The 18,662-nt window shown below is 35.0% G+C and overlaps 1 protein-coding gene, 1 long non-coding RNA gene and 1 other non-coding gene across 3 annotated transcripts in view; 2 read left to right on the top strand and 1 right to left on the bottom strand.

Moving 5' to 3' along the window:
- The window catches only part of LOC127747680 (glutathione S-transferase T3-like), a 5,323-nt gene extending 242 nt beyond the window's left edge, over window positions 1–5,081 (bottom strand). The window contains exons 1-2 of the mRNA XM_052261828.1: window positions 5,009–5,081; window positions 23–346 (exon numbers count right to left, since the gene is read on the bottom strand). Of these exons, the coding sequence (XP_052117788.1) occupies window positions 23–346; window positions 5,009–5,081 (397 nt within the window). The remainder of the gene's footprint in view (window positions 1–22; window positions 347–5,008) is intronic.
- On the top strand, window positions 5,005–5,200 carry LOC127747858 (U2 spliceosomal RNA). The gene has a single exon (XR_008009805.1). It is a non-coding gene; the product is annotated as a U2 spliceosomal RNA (small nuclear RNA).
- A 491-nt stretch (window positions 5,201–5,691) lies between these two features.
- LOC127747790 (uncharacterized) lies at window positions 5,692–7,270 on the top strand. Its single transcript, XR_008009729.1, has 3 exons — window positions 5,692–6,089; window positions 6,758–7,096; window positions 7,180–7,270. It is a non-coding gene; the product is annotated as an uncharacterized LOC127747790 (long non-coding RNA).
- The last annotated feature ends 11,392 nt before the right edge of the window (window positions 7,271–18,662 follow it).

Genomic DNA, 18,662 nt, shown 5'->3' with positions numbered 1-18,662 from the left:
TTTATATCATCAGCGTTCGAACCACTCCTTATGTTTCGACTAGCTTGATCGTAGCAACCAGCAAATTGTGCAACAGTTTTGTTGATCTTATACCATCGCTTCTTACATGCAACTACCCCCCTTATTATGTCGGAGCAAAATTCTACACAGTAGCTATGAATTCGACTCCAAAATGTTTCCTCCTTTTGATCGGTACTAACTACAAGGTCAGTTGAAACATTTAACCATCCACTGATCAGCATCTCATCCTCTTTCCAATGCCAGTGTTGAATACTATCTTGCCTCCGATCTTCAATATCATCATCATTAAGGTCGATAGCATCTAATCCACGAGGGTTGGCAAAATCTGAATATTGCAAATTTGGATTAGATTGTATAGGAGTCTGAGAGGATGGGTTAGAAGAGCCACCAACACCAGATGAGTTATGTCTTGATGCACTGAATTGAGTTGGAAACGGCAAGGAAGTTGGAGTAACATTTCCGATAGAGGGGTTAAATATGGACGAAAATGGAAAATGGGGTGTTTGTGAATTTTGATTTTGCGGTTGGAATATAGGAAACTGATTATTATAAAGAGTTTGAAAATTGAAATTAGAAAGATTTTGTGGATTTGGATTTTGAAATATATTTGGTAGTGTGATGTTTTGATTTGGAACTTGAGTGTTTGAGGTTTGAGATTGTTGGGTATTTGGAATTTGAGGAAAGTTTTGTAAGTAATTGAAGAAAGAGGTATTTTGAATTTGAGGAAAGTTTTGTAAGTAATTGAAGAAAAAGTTGAGTTGGTTTGGATCCATTTTTTCGAACAAAAAATAATAGTAGCAGAACTTTGATTTCGTAAACTTGGAAGAAGATAAAGAAGAGTAGTAGATAGTGTGAGAATAGAAGTGTATCTAAGTGGTATATATAGAGTAACAAAATATTAATTTATTAATAATAACGATAACATAATAACGGCTAGTTTCTAACGGCTAATTTTACAACGGCTAGTTTTACAACGGCTAATTTAATATAATAATATAAATATAAATAATATTTAATATTAATTATGATATAAATAATTAATATAAATTATTAATTAAATAAAATTATAATTCTTTTATTTAATTAATTATTATAATTATTATTAAATTGAATATTATTTAATTATTTAATATAATTATTTATTATAATTTAATTATTTAATATAATTATTTATTTAATTATAATTTCATATATATTTATTTAAAAGGTAACTTGCCATGTGACAAGTTATCATTGGTTGTCCTTGAGTCTTTCTGAGTAGGGACTCTTCTACCTTGAACTCCGTGAGAGAACTTGTTTCTCTTTTTCTCCAACAGTAAGTTTCTCAAAGTATCAGAAAAAAGTTGAATTGGGATAAGCCATTAGAGGTGCTCTTATATTATACAGATGTAAATTTATATAAATTTACAAAAAAATTATTTTAACCATATTTTTTTTTGACATATGTCCATCTTTTGTCTTGTAAATGAAAAGTTGGCTCATGGCTTAGCTTTGAAGTCTGAAAATGAAACAAGCCTATTTATTTAAAAATTTGTGTATGGTTCACCTACAAATGCATTGAATTTTATACAAGTGTCTCAATAATTAATAGCATTGTTTATTTTATTTTGTTAATCCAAATAATCCAATAAATTTTTTCTTAGTATTTTATAATAATTTTGATCTCACATTTAAATATACATTTGACATTTTTTTACAGGCATATTAATAAATTCAAAATTTATAATGTTAGAATAAATAAAATTATGATATAACATAATATTTATTATTATAAATACTGATTTGGTAAAAATTATTTTAAATTATAATTTATATTATAGAAAATATTGGAATACATTAAACTATAGATTTTACATTTATAAATCTAAATGAATATAGTAAAAAAAATTAAAAAATATTAGTGAATAAATTACTTTTATAATCAAATTCAACAAGGTTTTTTTTCACTTTTTTTATGTGTCTACTCCTTATTAAATTTCATATGATAAATTGATAGAAGGAGATAATGTGTCCATTGTTTATTATCATAGAGAATCAAATTGGTACTTTATTTTTTAAGGACTAATTAATTCAAAGTTGAAAATCTCAAAGGCCTAATTGTCACTTTATTCAACCTTTTACTATTTTTTATTTATGTAGGACTGGTTCTACTGATTCAATCAGTAATTTATCGGTTGAACTAATAAATTAATGAACCAATAACTTGACCGGTTCAGTTCTGACAACTATGGCTTCAACAACTCTTAAGGTGTTGTATTTTCCTATTTTTGACGGCTTCGCTCAAACCACAAAGAAGGAATAGAGTGAAACAGTGAAGGTCAGGTGACGCATGTAACATCATAATATTCAAATCCTTATACTCGAGTCATAAGTCAAAGATATTCGGTGGTACGACTTTGAGATGGATTATAATACATAATTATAGTTAAAATTGAAAGGAAGTATTAAATGAGAAACCTGAAATTGATAGGTATCATAAATAATTAGCCATTAGTCGCGATCCGCGAAATTTAGGCCGGTTAGGGTACAGTATAAAGGTAGATGACAACAGTACCTCCTAATCTCTCCTAAAAGAAACATAAGAGCCTCTATAGGTAAGTTCAAAAGAGTTCAATACATAATATAAGCTTTTCAAAATAAAGGTGAAGAGATTATAAGCAAAATATAAAGTAGAAAATATAAAGATCTTCGCCGTCTCTCAGATGAACCACAGCTCACTTCTGAGCACCTGAACCTGTATCTGAAAAACAAAAAATATATACGGAATGAGAACCCCGACCCATGGGTTACCAGTACGGTAAAAATGCCAAATAAATACAATGCATTGTAATAAAAACTCACTAAGCATCCTAGACTTCCTTTCACTAAACATTCACCCTATGTTCTCACTAATCCATAAATAGGCAACTGTCGTAAGGGAATGCTAAAGCTAATTCATCTTCCTCATGCTTCTCAACTTCCCAACTCTCCAACGAATCATAATTAGAATCATAAACAAAACCATCACCAGTTATTCTGTTTCAACCATTCTATATCATTACTTCATATCCTCATCTGGAGCAAGTGAAATCACTTCATTGCGTCTACTTAGGGAGTTCAAATTATCTCATTCAATAATATTAACAAAATATGATATTAAATTATAATATTATCTTTAAATTTGTTATAATTTTTTATACTTTTTCTAGTATATTTTTTATATTATGTAATATTTTTTTAGTATTCTATTTTAATATGCTATAATTTTTTACTATTATAATAAAAATTAATATTTATTTATTTATTAACTTAAAAATAACATATAAAAATTGATAAGTTAAGTACTCTTTTTTATAATAAAAATTTATTTATATAAGTTAATTTCACATTAAATTTAATAGTCAAAATTCGATTTATAAATAGAATTCAATTTGCTAGTAAATCGAATTGGACTTTATCGATTTATTATGGACGATCAAATTCAATAATTCGAAGCAACCTAATTCGAATTACTAGTTGCCACAAACCATGTATAAATCGAATCATACTCATTCGATTTATTACTACGGACATCATGCATGTATAAATTGAATGAGGCCAATTCAATTTATACAAAAAAAATAATATTTCCATGTAATTCGAAACTTACCAATTTGATTTATTACTATATTGCGTAAATGAAATTTAACCAATTCGATTTATATAGAAATATGATTTTGAGATCAACCTAATATTTTTTTATTTAGGTAAATCACCTAATATTAGAATAGCTTTGGTTTATTTATATCTTTTGCCCTAATTTATATCATACTATTTTTTATTCAAAATTATGTTTTTGACTAATATTTTATAAAGTAGTGTTAACAGTTTACTAACTTAAAATATAAATAAAAACAATTCACTTTTTGTAACTATTAGAATGTATATATATTTTATTAATTTTTTTATCTAAATTATTTAATTTTGTTATTAATAAAGTTCTAAATCATCTTATTCTTATTTTTATGCTCGAGATTTTATGAATTGAAAAATTTAAGATAGAACATCGATAAATAATGACAATGAAAAGAAGTTTTTCCAAAAATATATTTTACTATGAGGAGCGGAAAGTAATATATGCACAAATCCAAAGCAGTAATGCACACTGATGCTAGCATCATTAGTGATTTATTATATCCAGTTCGAAATTCTCCACAAAAAAATTACCAAACGGAGCCTTCCACCGTTCCAGCTTCAGCAGTTCGGCTCCGTGATGGCTTCCGTACACACCCTTCTGCACAGACCTTCAAACTGCTCCTAGCCGCATCTTTTATGGACACATGTCACTTTTGGCTTCTTCCAATCTAAACATCTATAAATCTTTATAGAATGGAATCTATACATTATAATTTTCCTATTATTTAACTTTGTAAGCATAATTTAATTTGTTTTAGTGACCAATTTATTTTTGAAAATGAATATATATTTATGTTGTCCATGAAAGTACACTTCTTGTTATAATTTTGTTTGCTCAATCCATATATAGGGAGTTTATTCGTGAAACTTTACTCACATTTCATTTCGGTAAACATGAAGGAAAAGTTTGGTTTAGTTTAATTTACCCTTTCGCCTCCCATTATGACCAAAACATAAGAAAAAAGTAACTGCAGCACGTTTAAGAGCCACGGGGTCTATGAATATTAATTTAGTGTTCTTGGATATAAAGTTCTATCACTTCTATCTTCATGGATAATTTCTTCTTCCTCAGATCGATCAAGGCTTCATAATGAGGTGTTTTTAGTTACAAGTGCCTTACCAAATATCTTGATTTTCTTCATTGCATAAATTTCAGATCCAAAAGAATGAACGATGTTGTAGATTCTTCTTCGGTTCACACATATGTATGTCTATATGAATGAAATAAGCTTTGAAGTTAGTTTAATGATAGAGTTTCACATCGATGGGTCAAGGAAGCAGTGTTGCGCAAACCGAATATAAAAGGCCAAGTAAGCAACGATAATAAGCATACCTTTCTCGGCCTTTTGGCTAAGATCAAGTGTAGTATCTGTTCTTATCAGTTTAATATCTGATATGTGGGCCATTGGTCTACACGATATTAAATTTATTTTTTGAGGGGGATGGGTCATTTCAGTAGCTTGCTACTGGGCCTGTCAAGCGTCGCCCAAGCCTTACACTGTTGCATGGGCCTGGCGCACCCTACCAAAGAAATTCTAAAATTTTTCCGATATTGTTAATTAATTATTTAATTAAATGATTTAGCACTTTTAAGGGCGCACCCTACCAAAGAAAGACTAAAATTTTTCCGTTATTGTTTATATTTGTAAATAAAATATTTAAATTATTTATTAAAAGAATTTTAATGTATGCGTGTATAGTTTATACATATTTTAAAGAAATAATATCTAGGGTAATTTATCATAATAAATAAAGCAGTTTTTAATATTATAATAAATAAAGTAGTTTTTAATAGCGTTCAAAACCGATTCGGACCGAATTAAACTCCGATTCGGACCGAATTAAACTGACGAACCGAATCGAAATAACCAAGAATCGAATTAATCGAAAATCGAAAAAATAAAAAAAGCCTATTTTGCTGTTTTTTGTGTGGTTCGATTCGGTTTTTGGTTTTGACTTTGAAAATCCTAACCGAACCGAATCGATTCGGAAAAAACCCAAAAAATGACTAACTCCCCAATTCCTAACCTGCGCTCTCTAGTCTCTACTACTCAGTCGCTCTCGCTCTCTCTTCTCCAAATCCCCAATCCCTAACCTGCGCACTCAAATCTTCCCAATCTATCACTACTCAATCTCTCGCTCCTCCGAATCCCGGCGCCGAAGCCTTCCTCTTCGCGGAGACGCCACCCACTGACCCAGAAGGCAGCACAGCACTGACCCAGAAGAGAGAGCACAGCACGACGCCGTCGCCCACTGACTCAACAGGGCAGCACAGCACCACGCCGCCGCCGTTGAGACGCCACCACCCAGCAGCGTTTCTGGGTTCTGGCCGATCATCAGTTCAACCCAGCACCGCTCAGTCTCCCACTCAGCCTTCCTCCCAAGTCAATATGGAGCCCGAGCCACCGATTCAGGTAATGTTTACCATTTGTTGTTTACTGGTGCATTGTTGCTACTTTTTGTTTGAGTGTTTGTTAGGTAAAGTTGGTAACTTGGTATTGAATTATTGATGAATTATTTTATTGTTGGTATTGTTGCTGCCTTGCTGGTTGCTGTTTATTGTTCAATTGCTTGTCTCGGTTTATTGTTCATTTTATTGTTCAATTGCTTGTCTCAGTTTATTGTTCATTTTATTGTTCAATTGCTTCCTGGATTTGATTGCCAATTTTTTTTAGGCAACACCAGCAAAGTTCAAGTTTTGATTGGATCTAAAAGATGGGTTACTGACAGTGGATATACTTCGCTTGATCACATAGTTTCTGGTTTCTACTCATACCCTTACCAGATTTTGCTGCATGCATGAAATCAAGGAACTTGCTTTTCATGTTCTTCTCATTTTGGATTTGCTTGTTGATCCAACACTTATCCATAGTATCTTGGATTATAAACTATTGATTACTGTGGTTTACATTTGAGAACTTGTGTGTTATGAGCTGTACCCTTCAAAATAATATCTGTCACATGTTTTGCCAATTGTTTGTTGATCCAGAAAAAATAAAAATAAAATATCCACATTGTGTTGTTAATGTGCTATATGATATAAGATCACATGCTCAATGTGAAGTTGGTAATTTAATTGCAGGTTCTGATTAATACAACTTTGTGGCACTCACCCAAAAGTGTAGTTTTTGCTACGACTTTAGGAGATGGAGAACAAACAAGATGGTGTAAGCAATGGTGATGGTGATGTACTACATGACATTGAAAATGAAGGTGTATTGTTGGATGGGAAGGGCAAAATTCGGAGGAATTGGTCGGAGTTTTCGGAAAGGAACATGTCATATTCAAAGCCACTACTTGTTAAAAGGACTAACACAACCTCCCAGATTGCTATAATTGGTGCCAACCTCAGCGCTATTGAAAGCCTTGATTATGAGCAAGGCAAATTAGAAATTTCACTTCTGATTGAGTACATCTTGGTGTAGGAATTGTTCTCCTTATATTATTATTATTATTATTGTTGTTGTTGTTGTTCTTATTATGTAACTATTTTTTTTATTTCAGGTTGGTTTGCATTAGAAATTTTAGCTATTTTGTTGGAGAAGACACCATAACTTTACTATCAGTTTAATGACAATTTATTTTTATTCAGTTGTGTTGATTGTTGAACTATTAAATTTCTTTAATTGTCATATTTGAATTATGTTGTTGTTAAATTTCCTTAGATCAAGACTTTGTTAGCTATTGTATATTTTTCTTTGTCGATTTCAATGTTATGACTTTGCATAATAGTATGGTAGTATTTTTTTTGAATTGATTGAAAAAATCGAACATATCGAACCAAACCAAACCGATTTTAATTGGTTTGGTTTGGTTTGGATGGTCTTGACAAAAAAATCGAACCAAATCGAACCGCAGTTTAATTAGACGATCGGATCGGATGACTTTTTTCTCAAAAACCGAACCAAACCGCACCGCGAACACCCCTATTATCAATATACATAATACAGCTAGAATTAGAATTGACATGTGCGAATGGTGAAAACATAAAATAACATGTGTGAATGGTGAAAACATAAAATAATCAGTTAAGTTCTTTGAGCCGGAGACCTTTGACGCTGCTGTACTGGAGGATTGACGGGCATGCCCACACCATATGTAAATGGAAATGTCTCTCTCGTGACCGAATGTTATGTGACTGAGCGGTCCATCTCATTGGCCTCTGACGCTGCTGTACTGGAGGATTGACGGGTATGCCCACACCATATGTAAATGGAAATGTCTCTCTCATGCTGAACCAACTGTCATACGGGCTGTTAGCAGGTTCATTCAGATCTACATGAAACTGTGGCTGGGCTGGTACCCCTGAGGGTCAGACATCTGCGGCTGATACCGCTGAATCTCCTTTATATCTGGGGGTACCTCTGCACCAGACATGTGTGGTCTGGTGCTGAAAATGCGGAGGGTCATCATCCCGGATGAGATCTGCAAAGTCGGAATAGAATTGTGATGCCGACCTAATCGTCTATATCCATCGTGAAAGTCGGGCCCGCCAGGTCATCATACATCTTTCCATGGATCTCATGGTATATTTGGGAGCTCGAAATATGTGTAAAAAAAACCTCCTGGGACCCCGCCCCTACCTGCTCAGTGGGTCTATCACCAGGACCACCAGATGCAACCCCTAATGCACCACCCCAACGCTGAGGACGGCCACGCCAGACACGGTGATCGGCATGTCCTACTCTGTCGCCACCAGCTATGTCATCCTGAATCATCTCATCCAGCCATTGCCACTTCTGGTCTGTAGCCCGGGTACCAATGCGTCATCGCCTCTCCACGCGCCTGTTATCCGGCACGTCCGGCATCGGAACCCTAGAAGGCGCCTGTGACGAACCTCTTTGAACAACATCCTAACTGATCTCCTCCGTCCTAGGATCGGCAATCAAGGAATTCGACGACAGAAACCTATGGGCCACTCTGTACCACCATCTCAGAAAGTCTGCCGACGGCCTGGGATCAGGCACCTGAAGGATACTCAGAACAGAATCAACCTTGTTCTGCCAACTAAGGTGCCATACCTGATAGTAGCTCGGAAACCATCTGTCCCCACGCCTCCCATCCTTGGCATGGAGCCAGTCTATATTCGAGGTCGGCTCAGGCTCGTACTGAATGCCACCCAACTGTGGCAGCACCCTATCCACCTGGTGCCACTCAATGACAACGAAGTATATCAAGCAAGTACATGTGCGCCATAACTTGAGCGGTCTAACGAAAGGCGACACTGGATAACTCTCTCCTCCTTGCGGTCAGATGTCGGTAAGTAGGTAGCCCACCTGAACAAATACAATGTTATACACATGTATAAATTGTTAATGACCTAGTTAACAAGTAGAACTATAATAAAAAAAAAGTTACAGTTCAAGTCTAACTGTGCAGATATGTATACCTAGAAGCCAATGGGAAGGAATAGGTGTCGAATCCCTACGGCCCGAGGCTAGAAAACCGCCAGAAAATTTATGACTACAGTAGCTGCAGGAGGCTTGCCAAGTTTGTCACATTTCTGTTGGCTACCCGACACATGCAACGATATAGCCAAGCCAACGCTGCCGACCTCCAACTATAACTGCCCATATCATCAAGCCTCGCTACAAAGGGCAATCACATATATGAACCCAATTTCCACTCTTGTCACCGAACAACTGAGTGGAAAGTAGCATTCTAGTATAAGCCTGTGCATATATGCGTACGGTCTCCTCTGTAGCATCATCTGCTAGCACCCTGAACCTCTCAATTCTCATGAAACCAGGTGAAGTGGACTGTATACTGCTTTACCTTATTCTATGGTTGAAGCTCACCAAACAGTTCTTGAAATCACTCCCATGCAGGTTTGCCTTCTTTCATAAGCTTCTCAAAATCTGTAAAGCACTTGGATACACGTAAACCATCCACAGGCAGTCCCAGCTGGTATGCTACATCTTGTAGCGTGATAGTGCACTCTCCGAAAGGCATATGAAAGGTATGCATTTCAGGACGCCACCTCTCAATGAAAGCGCTGACTAAGGGCTCGTCCAACCAGAACCACCTCGCATTGAGCCTTGTCAGGTGGTACAAACCAGCCATCTCCAGATAGGGTATGATCCTGTCATACAGAGACATGTTCTGCTGCCTCTGGACACTATAAATATACCTAGTCGGTTGGAGCATATGACAGAAGAAACCAAACAAATAAAAAATTCAACACTAATTTAAAGTAATCTAACACAAAAAATGCAATATTAAAGTTTAAATAGGTAACATACAATTTCTATTTTCTAATCACAAAATTCGATAAAACCTACGTAAATGATTCAAGACTTTAATTTAAATTAATTAAATACTAAATTTTATTATTTCAAAATAATAATTTAAATCTAAATTTAAATATCTAAATCACAAGCCTTGGAAAAATATTATACAAAATAACATTAACTAAAAATAATCAAACTAACCTCTTCGTTTATGCTGCCAGCAATGTACGCAACGCTGTTGAGCCTGTAAAGACTGAATTCCTCCGCCATAATCCCGGCACGAACAAGCTCAACCAACCCCCACTTTTCTCTCTTTCTCTTTCTAGAAAATCTCTCCTTCTCTCTCTAAAAATCTGGAAACAACCACAAATATATAATCTGTGATACACTGAAGCGTATTTATACTAATGCATAAAACGTTGGACCCCTGTCGCGGTTTATGCACACTACTCATTCACACATAAACCGCGACAATCCTATCGCGGATTATGTTAATTTTGGCCTAGAACGTAAACCACGACACTCCTGTAGCAGTTTACGTGTATTTGTAAACCGTGGGTTCCTTGTCGCGGTTTACATAGTTTGTGAAAAAAAAAAAGCATTTTGGTATCCGTTTTGCAAATTGGGTATACTGGTAATATTGGAAGCCACTTTATTTATTATGGTAAATTGTCCTAATTTTTATATTTAATTTTATAAATTAAATGACAATTTTGTTGATATAGTTTTTTAATTATTTTTTTAAATTATATATTGTATAAATATAATTGACTATTTTATATTATTTTAAAAAAATTAAATTTAAATTCTTATGTTATTTGAGAGAGTTATATTTTATATTAAATTTTTAATATTAAAAATTTTGATAATGAATTTTTAGAGGCTAATGAATTAAAAGATGATTTTTAATGAATTTTTAGAAATTGTTTATTATTCTGTTTTAAATTCAAGATCAAAATATGATTTTTGAATTTTTAGAAATTGTTTGTTGTTCAGTTTTAAATTTATAAGATTTTTTAAAATTTGAACTGAATTAATTTTTTTTTGATATTTTATTTGAGTCCAAATATGAATATTATTTTATTAATATTTATGTTTTAAAGTTAATATAGAATAAATAAATAATTAAGGGCAATATAGAATAAATAAATAATCAAGGACAATTCACTTAAATAAAATATTTGTTAGAGAAGAATATTACTCAAAATTTCTAAATGTCAAATACCGAAATGCAATTTTTCATATTATTACCAGTAGCGGTTTAGAGGAGTATGTAAACTGCTACTAGCAGTCTCAGTTTACGTGAAAGATGGCAATATATAAAAACCGCTAGAGACAGTGACGGTTTATATGTTGTGATGTGTGAACGTAAACCGCTAGAGGTAGTAACGATTTACGTTGAATGTGTATAAAAATCGTAGAAGCCAGTCGCGAATTCCTCATTTGGTGTGGAGTTAGAATTTCGTTAGAGAGAGGAAATTCTAGAGAGAGGGATGAGTACTTTGAGAGCGGATTCAGATTTTCTCAGTGCTGACCTTCAATTGGACATCATGGCAGACAAACGAAACTTGTACCAACTGAACGGTGTTGTCCATATTGCCGTACCATCGTCGGCGAGGTTAGCTTTATTTTATTTTTTTGAGTAATAGAATTTGTTAAATAGAATATAATATGGAGGGTATACTAGAATTTAAAATTTAACCTTTATAATTGAGTATTAGACTTTGGAATTTAGGATGTAGAATGTAGTAGGAGTATACATCCAAAAATCAAAATATCGTTAACCGGTTAAAATATCATAACCACATTTTGGTTAACTAACTCAACAAAACAAATTTAAAATTGTATCCGTGTTTTTCAAAATTGGTTAACCAAAATCAAATTTTAAAAAATCGTGTTTTTCAAATTTTGATTTTAAATATTCGATTTTTAAAAAAGGCTTTTTTTAAGAAACTGGTTTTTTGGTCTAGAAACCGGTTTTTGTCCAAAAGGGGTTTATTTTTTATAACAGATTAAAAATCGATTTTTAAATTTTATCACCGATTGATAAGTAGTTTTTAAATTTAATAATTTGATTTTTTTAATTAAATAATAATTAAATTGTTTAATTGTTTCATTGTTTAGTTATGATATTATTTATTTATTTGGTGTAATTAGTTAGAGTTTTTCCGTGTATCAAGTAGAATTTAATTGTTTTGTGTATATCTTTTCTGCATGGTGCAGCCAAGTAGATGTATCTATAGCATTCGGCGGCAACAAAATATGTCTATGCTTGAACGGATCATACCTTATTTAAAGAGGGCTGGTTTGTACCACTTGGCCAAACTAAACAGTCGTTAGTTTTGGTTGGATGAGCCTATGGTCATTGCGTTTATTGAGAGGTGGCGTCCCAAGACGCACACTTTTCACATGCCTTTTGAAGTGTGCACGGTGATGCTGCAAGATGTGGCATTTCAGCTTGGGTTGTTTGTTGATGGAAAGGTCGTGAGTGGGTTCCTGGTAGAGTTTGAAAAATTCATGGAGGATGGCTGACCAGCTTGGGAATGGTGTCAGGATTTATTCGCCATAAGACTCCTTCCAATCGCCGTAGATCTGTGCTACTCAAGGTTATGAAAACCGAACCGATTATCGAACCGTTCTAGCTACTGGTTCACTGGTTCATAGGTTTAACCGATTTGAGCATGGTTGAATCGAAAAAAAAATTTATAATAAATAATAAATAAAATATAAATAAACACATTAAAATATAATTATAGTTTAATATAAATATACAATCCACAAGTTAAAGATAGAGAATATTGTCTTAATGTAGCTGAGTCAAAAAGTAAAGCAAAAAATGATAGTATTGCACAACAAACACAACAGGACCTAAAACAAAAACAGAACACTTGAAGCAAAAAAAAAATCCAACACAGAGGAGGGGCAGCAAGTCGGCGGAGATCGAGCAGGGACGGTGCAACCAAACAATGAACAAAGCTCAAAAAACTTTGAATCAGTAACATAGTTAATGCAAATTCAAGAAACTTTAATAAAATTTAACTATACAAACAGACAATAAAGCAGTAATAGAGTTATAAATCTAAAATTTATCATCAAATATAATCAGTGAACAAAGCCAATCAATCAAGCATTGATTGGGCATTTGAAAAAAAGAGAGAATAAAAAAGAACATCTAAATCACAGCAACAACATAGCAACACCAATAGAAACATTTAAAAAGAAAGCAACCAAAAAGAATATCTAAAAATCACTAAGGTTGAAAACAATAATTTGATCACAACGAATTAAAAGTTTAGCTTTCAGGAAAGTGAAGAATACCCAAATCAAAGAACCTTCAATCATAGTTTAAACCAAAATTCACAATCTTCTCAAATTGAAGCAGCAAGCAACTTGAAAATCAAAGAACCAAAAAATAATTTTCAAATAAAAAATTCAGATTACCAATACTAACCAGAAATAAAATCAAATTCCAAGACAAAGAAATATAGAAGCCTAGAACAGAGCAGAGCAGATCCTGAGCAAGAGGGAGAACAGTGCTGATCAGTGAAACAAAGCTGGCACCAGCGATGATAACAAGTGAAGTTACAACAACACAGTTCACAGCTTAACTAACAATAATTATTCATCCATACCGAAACATTACTAGCAATCCAATAACAATACAATCCAATACAATTATTCCATTGAAACAGGTAAACGGGCAATAACAATCTATTCCAATAGCAATACAATCCAATCCAATAACAATACAAAGTTCACAGTTCTGAATCAGTAACTTAGTTCAGTTGAAACAAGCAAACAATTATTCAATCAATTATTCAATCACTATATCACTATATCAGTTCACACTTCATAGTTCACAAAAAAATAATTATTCAATCACTATATCACCATATCAGTTCACAGTTGAATGACTTGAATCATAGTTCATATAGCTTCACTATATCAGTAAATCGTAAATTTAGAGTTCACAGAGCTTCACTATATCAGAGTTCAATCATAAATTCATAGTTAATAAAAAAATTACCTAGAGAACATGCAAAAGACTGTGGTTGCAGAGAGGGACAGAGACACCAAGAGACAGAAACAGAGACACCGAGTGACTAAGGGAGACAAAGACACCGAGAGACACCGAGGGAGACAAAGCATGCAAGAGTGGTGGAGCAGACGGTGGCTTCGAAGGTTACGATGACTGCTGCGCGATGGAGGCTTCGAAGGTTGCGCGACAGAGGCTTCGAAGGTTGAGCTGGCTATTGTTCGATGGAGGGGAACGAGGTGCTGGCTGTTCGAAGGAACGACGACGGAGGAGGCACGAGACGGTGGCTGGACAGAGGTGAGCTCGATGAGATTGAGAGGATTAAGAAGCCCTCCCTGGATTAAGTGTGTGTGAGAGACTGAGAGGAGCTCGATTAGGGCTTGGCTTGAACGATAGAGTAAGAGCTAGGGATTGCTGGTGAGTGAAACGGCGATTTTTAGTTCCCTTTTCAAAAAACCGAATGGGTCACGGTTCGGTTCGACCGATTGATTCCCGACCGGTTCACCAGTTTGATGGCGGTTTCTGAAATCTGTAGTTTTGTCTTTTGTCCGAACCGCTTTTCTTAATGGTTCACGGTTTGACCGGTTTGACTGGCCGGTCCAAACTAATTTTCAGAACCTTGGTGCTACTGCCTTCTTCTTGGTCATCCAAAACTTTCTGTAGCTAGGCCTAAAATCATAGGTTGCCTCAGTTGCTACCTGCAACACCTTAATCGTAACCGATGCATCTGCTCTGACCAACGAAAAGATTTTCGTACATATGACATGATAATCAAGCAGAATAAGTAGTAAATCGAATAAACTTGATTCGATTTACATGTAGATAACATAATATAGAGATGTGCTAGGACATGCATGTAACAAAAATTGATTTAAGACATTTGTGTAGTTTTGAACCTCATTCACTTTATTAATGTAAATGACCCTAGTAAATATAAGAGGTAAATACCAAATCAGTATTCGAAAGATTTTAGCGCTGACAAAATAGTACCTAACGTTATTTATTGACAAAATAGTCTCTGAATGATTTTAAAATTTGACAAGTGTGTCCCTGAACTCGCCAGAGTACATCTCTGATGAGAATGCTATTGAGCTAGCCACTGTATTTTGCTGAGATAGCAACCTTGTTAATGTATATACTTAATTGAAAATTTTAATTAAACACCCTAATCCAACCTGAAAAATCAAAACACTAAAACCCCCTCTTTTTTTGGAACCCTAATCCCCTCCCTCCTCAATGCGCTCTCTATGAGATGCCCCAAACCTGAAAAATCTAGCGAAGGATTCCCCTCTCCAACACACTAAGTTTACCTTAATTTTTCCAAATCTCCCTCCCAACGCACTCTTTCATAACCGTAAACCATACTGATAAACACAAACATAACAATATAAAAATTCATATTCCAATCAGGTCATCAATCTTAGTATCAAAATCACAACATTCATTAAAAAAATTAGAGAAAGAGAATGAAAAATAGAGAAAGATAGATTGATTCTCTAAGAGAATAAAAATCAGAGAAAGATAGAATGAAAATAGATAATGAAAATTTACGAATTGGACACTACAATAGAGCTCCGAGAAGAGGACGGTAGAGATGCTGGCTAGACAAAGGTGGCGAAGCTTGAGAAAAAGATAAATTGATTCAGTAAGAGAAACGGAGTCACGGAAACAATTCTACAACGCCAGAGAGACAAACCCACAAAGACGAACTCAAGGAGGAAGAGAAGTGGCACGTAGAAGCAGAGGCAGAGGCAAAGAAGATGAGTCATGTCAGAGCCAAGAAGATAGCTTTAACACTGGCAAAGGAGGCGCCGAGATGTGGTGCAGGGATGGCACTAAAAAAATATTAGTGAAGATGTATGGACGGCGCAACGCAGACGGAGGCAATAGATGATGCAGGAGCTGGCAGACGCAGAAGACCCGGCGATGAGACGGCGACCTTGTGGTGTCAGCGACAGAGAGTGAGAAGGTTGAGGCACCAATTCAAAGTGAGAGAGCGAGAGATTATGTTGGGGAGGGAGGGAATTAGGGTTTCAGAAAAGGGGGACGCTGTTTTGATTTTTCAGGGTGAAATTTTTAATTAATTACCTAGGTATTTCATATTAACAAGGTTGCCATATCATCAAAATATGATGGCCACCTCAGCATCGTTCACATCGGAGATGTACTCCGGGGAGCTCAGGGGTACACTAGTCAAAGTTTAAAATCATTCAGAGACTATTTTGTCAATAACAAAAATCAGATACTATTTCATCAGCGCTAGAATTTTTCAAAAGGGTAGGATGGGTATGATGGGTGGGAGTAATGCTAGTGGAGGGAAGAAGGTAAAGTTTCAACACCCTAAATGCAAGTGTGAAAGTTATGCAATCTTGCAAGGATCTGCAACTGTCAAGAACCCAAACAGGATCTTCCTCGGTTGTTGTCACTATTGTGTAAGTGTTCCTCCAGGCTTGATTATTGTAGTCAATTTGCCTTTGTACTTGAACAAATGATCTTCATGATAACTGCCATTGCAGACAGAACGACCTCACTACAACAACTTCATGTGGTTGGATGAGTTGATTTCTTGTTATTTTGCATATGAGGAAGACATTGATGTAGATGGAAGAATGTTGATGCTAGAGAATGGGTTTGAGCAATCGGAGCACAAAGTGGATTTGGCAATCGAAGGAAATTCAAAGAAATGGAGTCTTGGGTTTAGGGTCTATGTCATGGTAGCCATGTTGATTGTATTAGCAGCAGTGAAATATGTTGTAGTCTAGGACATAGATTGTATGTTGTTGCAGTATGGGATGTATGGTTAATGTTAGTATATGGAAAGTTTGCTTTTGGGTATGTAGTTACTATGTTCTATATGGATGGATTGTGATTTTGTTGTATTAATGATAATCTAATTTTGTGTAATAGTTATGGATCTATGAAATCCTGGACAGTGTAATTTATATCCAAAAGCAAAGGAATTTCATTCATAATGCTATACACATAGGCATAGCTTAGTTTGCTGATGTATTAGTTGGAAACAAAAAATGTTTTGCTTAGCTAAATGTTTACTCCTTAAACAAAAGGTCACTATTAGTCTGTTACATATTTTAAGTCATTAAACAACAGGTCCCAACCTTTAATACATTGTGGATCCATAACAAAAAAAAAAAAAAAAAAAAACAGAAGGTTCTTTCAGTCTAGGTGTGGGGACAAATTTGAAGGTTGGTGCAGTTTCTAAACCAGTCTCAGCAGTATTGTTCTGTTGTTCCAGACCTTATGGGGTGGGTTCTGTTGCTACTCACATCCATTGTTTGCCCTGTTTCGGATTGTGCTCCATGGTTGATAGTGTTTGGGTTACTTGGCATTGAAGGTCCAGCATTGGCATTAATTCCCTAATAAAAAATACCAAAAATCATATTCATAATTGGAATATAGGGCTAAAAATTTGTAACAGTGCAATAGTAGTTTGACAAATAAAAAAGACCTCAAGTTGTAGTGGTGCAGACTGTGAAAGTGGGATCTCCACTCTTGGTTCCTCGAGTTGTGTGGAGGTGGTCCTCACTTTGGGAAGTTTTTTCTTCTGTTTGCCTTAGCCTGATAGGGACAATAAAAAAGAAGTGTGTTTCAAGTGGGACTTCAGTCCATATCAGTTTTCTAACCCATAAAAAAACTAAATCTAGAACAGGAAAAAGGGGTACCACTGGGTCTAGGGGTGTCACAGCCACGTTGTTGATTCCACTTGGTTCAACTATATCCAAATTTTGTGCAACACAAAAAAATTATAGGACCCATTTAGATTCAGTCAGGAAAAAAAATTTAGGCACATAAAAATTGAGTTGCCATACTGTTCTTGCTCCTAACCAACTGTCTCCTCTCTAGCAGCCTTCAAAGCTCGAGTAATCATCTTGTAATTTACATGGACATTTTAGTCCTGCTTCATATGTTCCAACGCCTCCTTTGATGTCATAAGTGGTTGGGTTAGCAGCCTCTTAACCAGTTTGCTTGTGACCCAAGCTTTTGTTACCATATTACTACTCAGATTTCTTCCACAGTTGTGCTCTCCATAGAGTGTCTTAATCTGATAGCAAATACTTTGGCTGTTATAGGAACAGAGTACAAGCTAGGGACAATCCTCCTCAGCACATTTAGCTCTAAGTCTCTTAGGCTCATTTTTCAAATATTGTAGCTCTTTACCTTCAAACACAAAATAGTATTTAAATGCTTACCTAAACTGCTCCGCAGTAGTAAATTGCTGTCCTATCTGGAACTCAACCTCACCATATTCAGCTTCCTCATTAAAATCAGGATATCTTGGTCTATCCTCATCCTCTTCACTAGAAATGAGAGAGTTAACTGCCTCAGATTCATATTTATAGTGCTTGTCAATGTCTGAGTCCATCTCTTCATTACCAAGCTCTGAACTGGGCCTATTCCTTGCCTCTGGAGTTGGATCCACTCCACCTGGCCCATTACCTACTTCAGTGTTAAGCCCACTCCTTAGCACATTACATCCTCCTTCTTAAGACAAGATATATTTTTTTACTCTTCCAACATATCTTTTTGTCCTCTTCTTCTTAGTCCTAGGAGATAATTCTTTGTCATGAATATCACCACGTGGCACATTACTCTTCTTCTTAGGAGTATCTGGCTTTCCAACACTCATCTTCTTAGCAGACTTGTGTTCCACACTCATTCCACCCTTTTTAGTCTTGCTCACACACTTCTCCTTGCCCTTACCT

This window comes from Arachis duranensis, chromosome 5, assembly GCF_000817695.3.
Source record: "Arachis duranensis cultivar V14167 chromosome 5, aradu.V14167.gnm2.J7QH, whole genome shotgun sequence".
Classification (NCBI taxonomy): domain Eukaryota; kingdom Viridiplantae; phylum Streptophyta; class Magnoliopsida; order Fabales; family Fabaceae; genus Arachis; species Arachis duranensis.
This window is presented reverse-complemented; position numbering and strand designations above follow the sequence as displayed.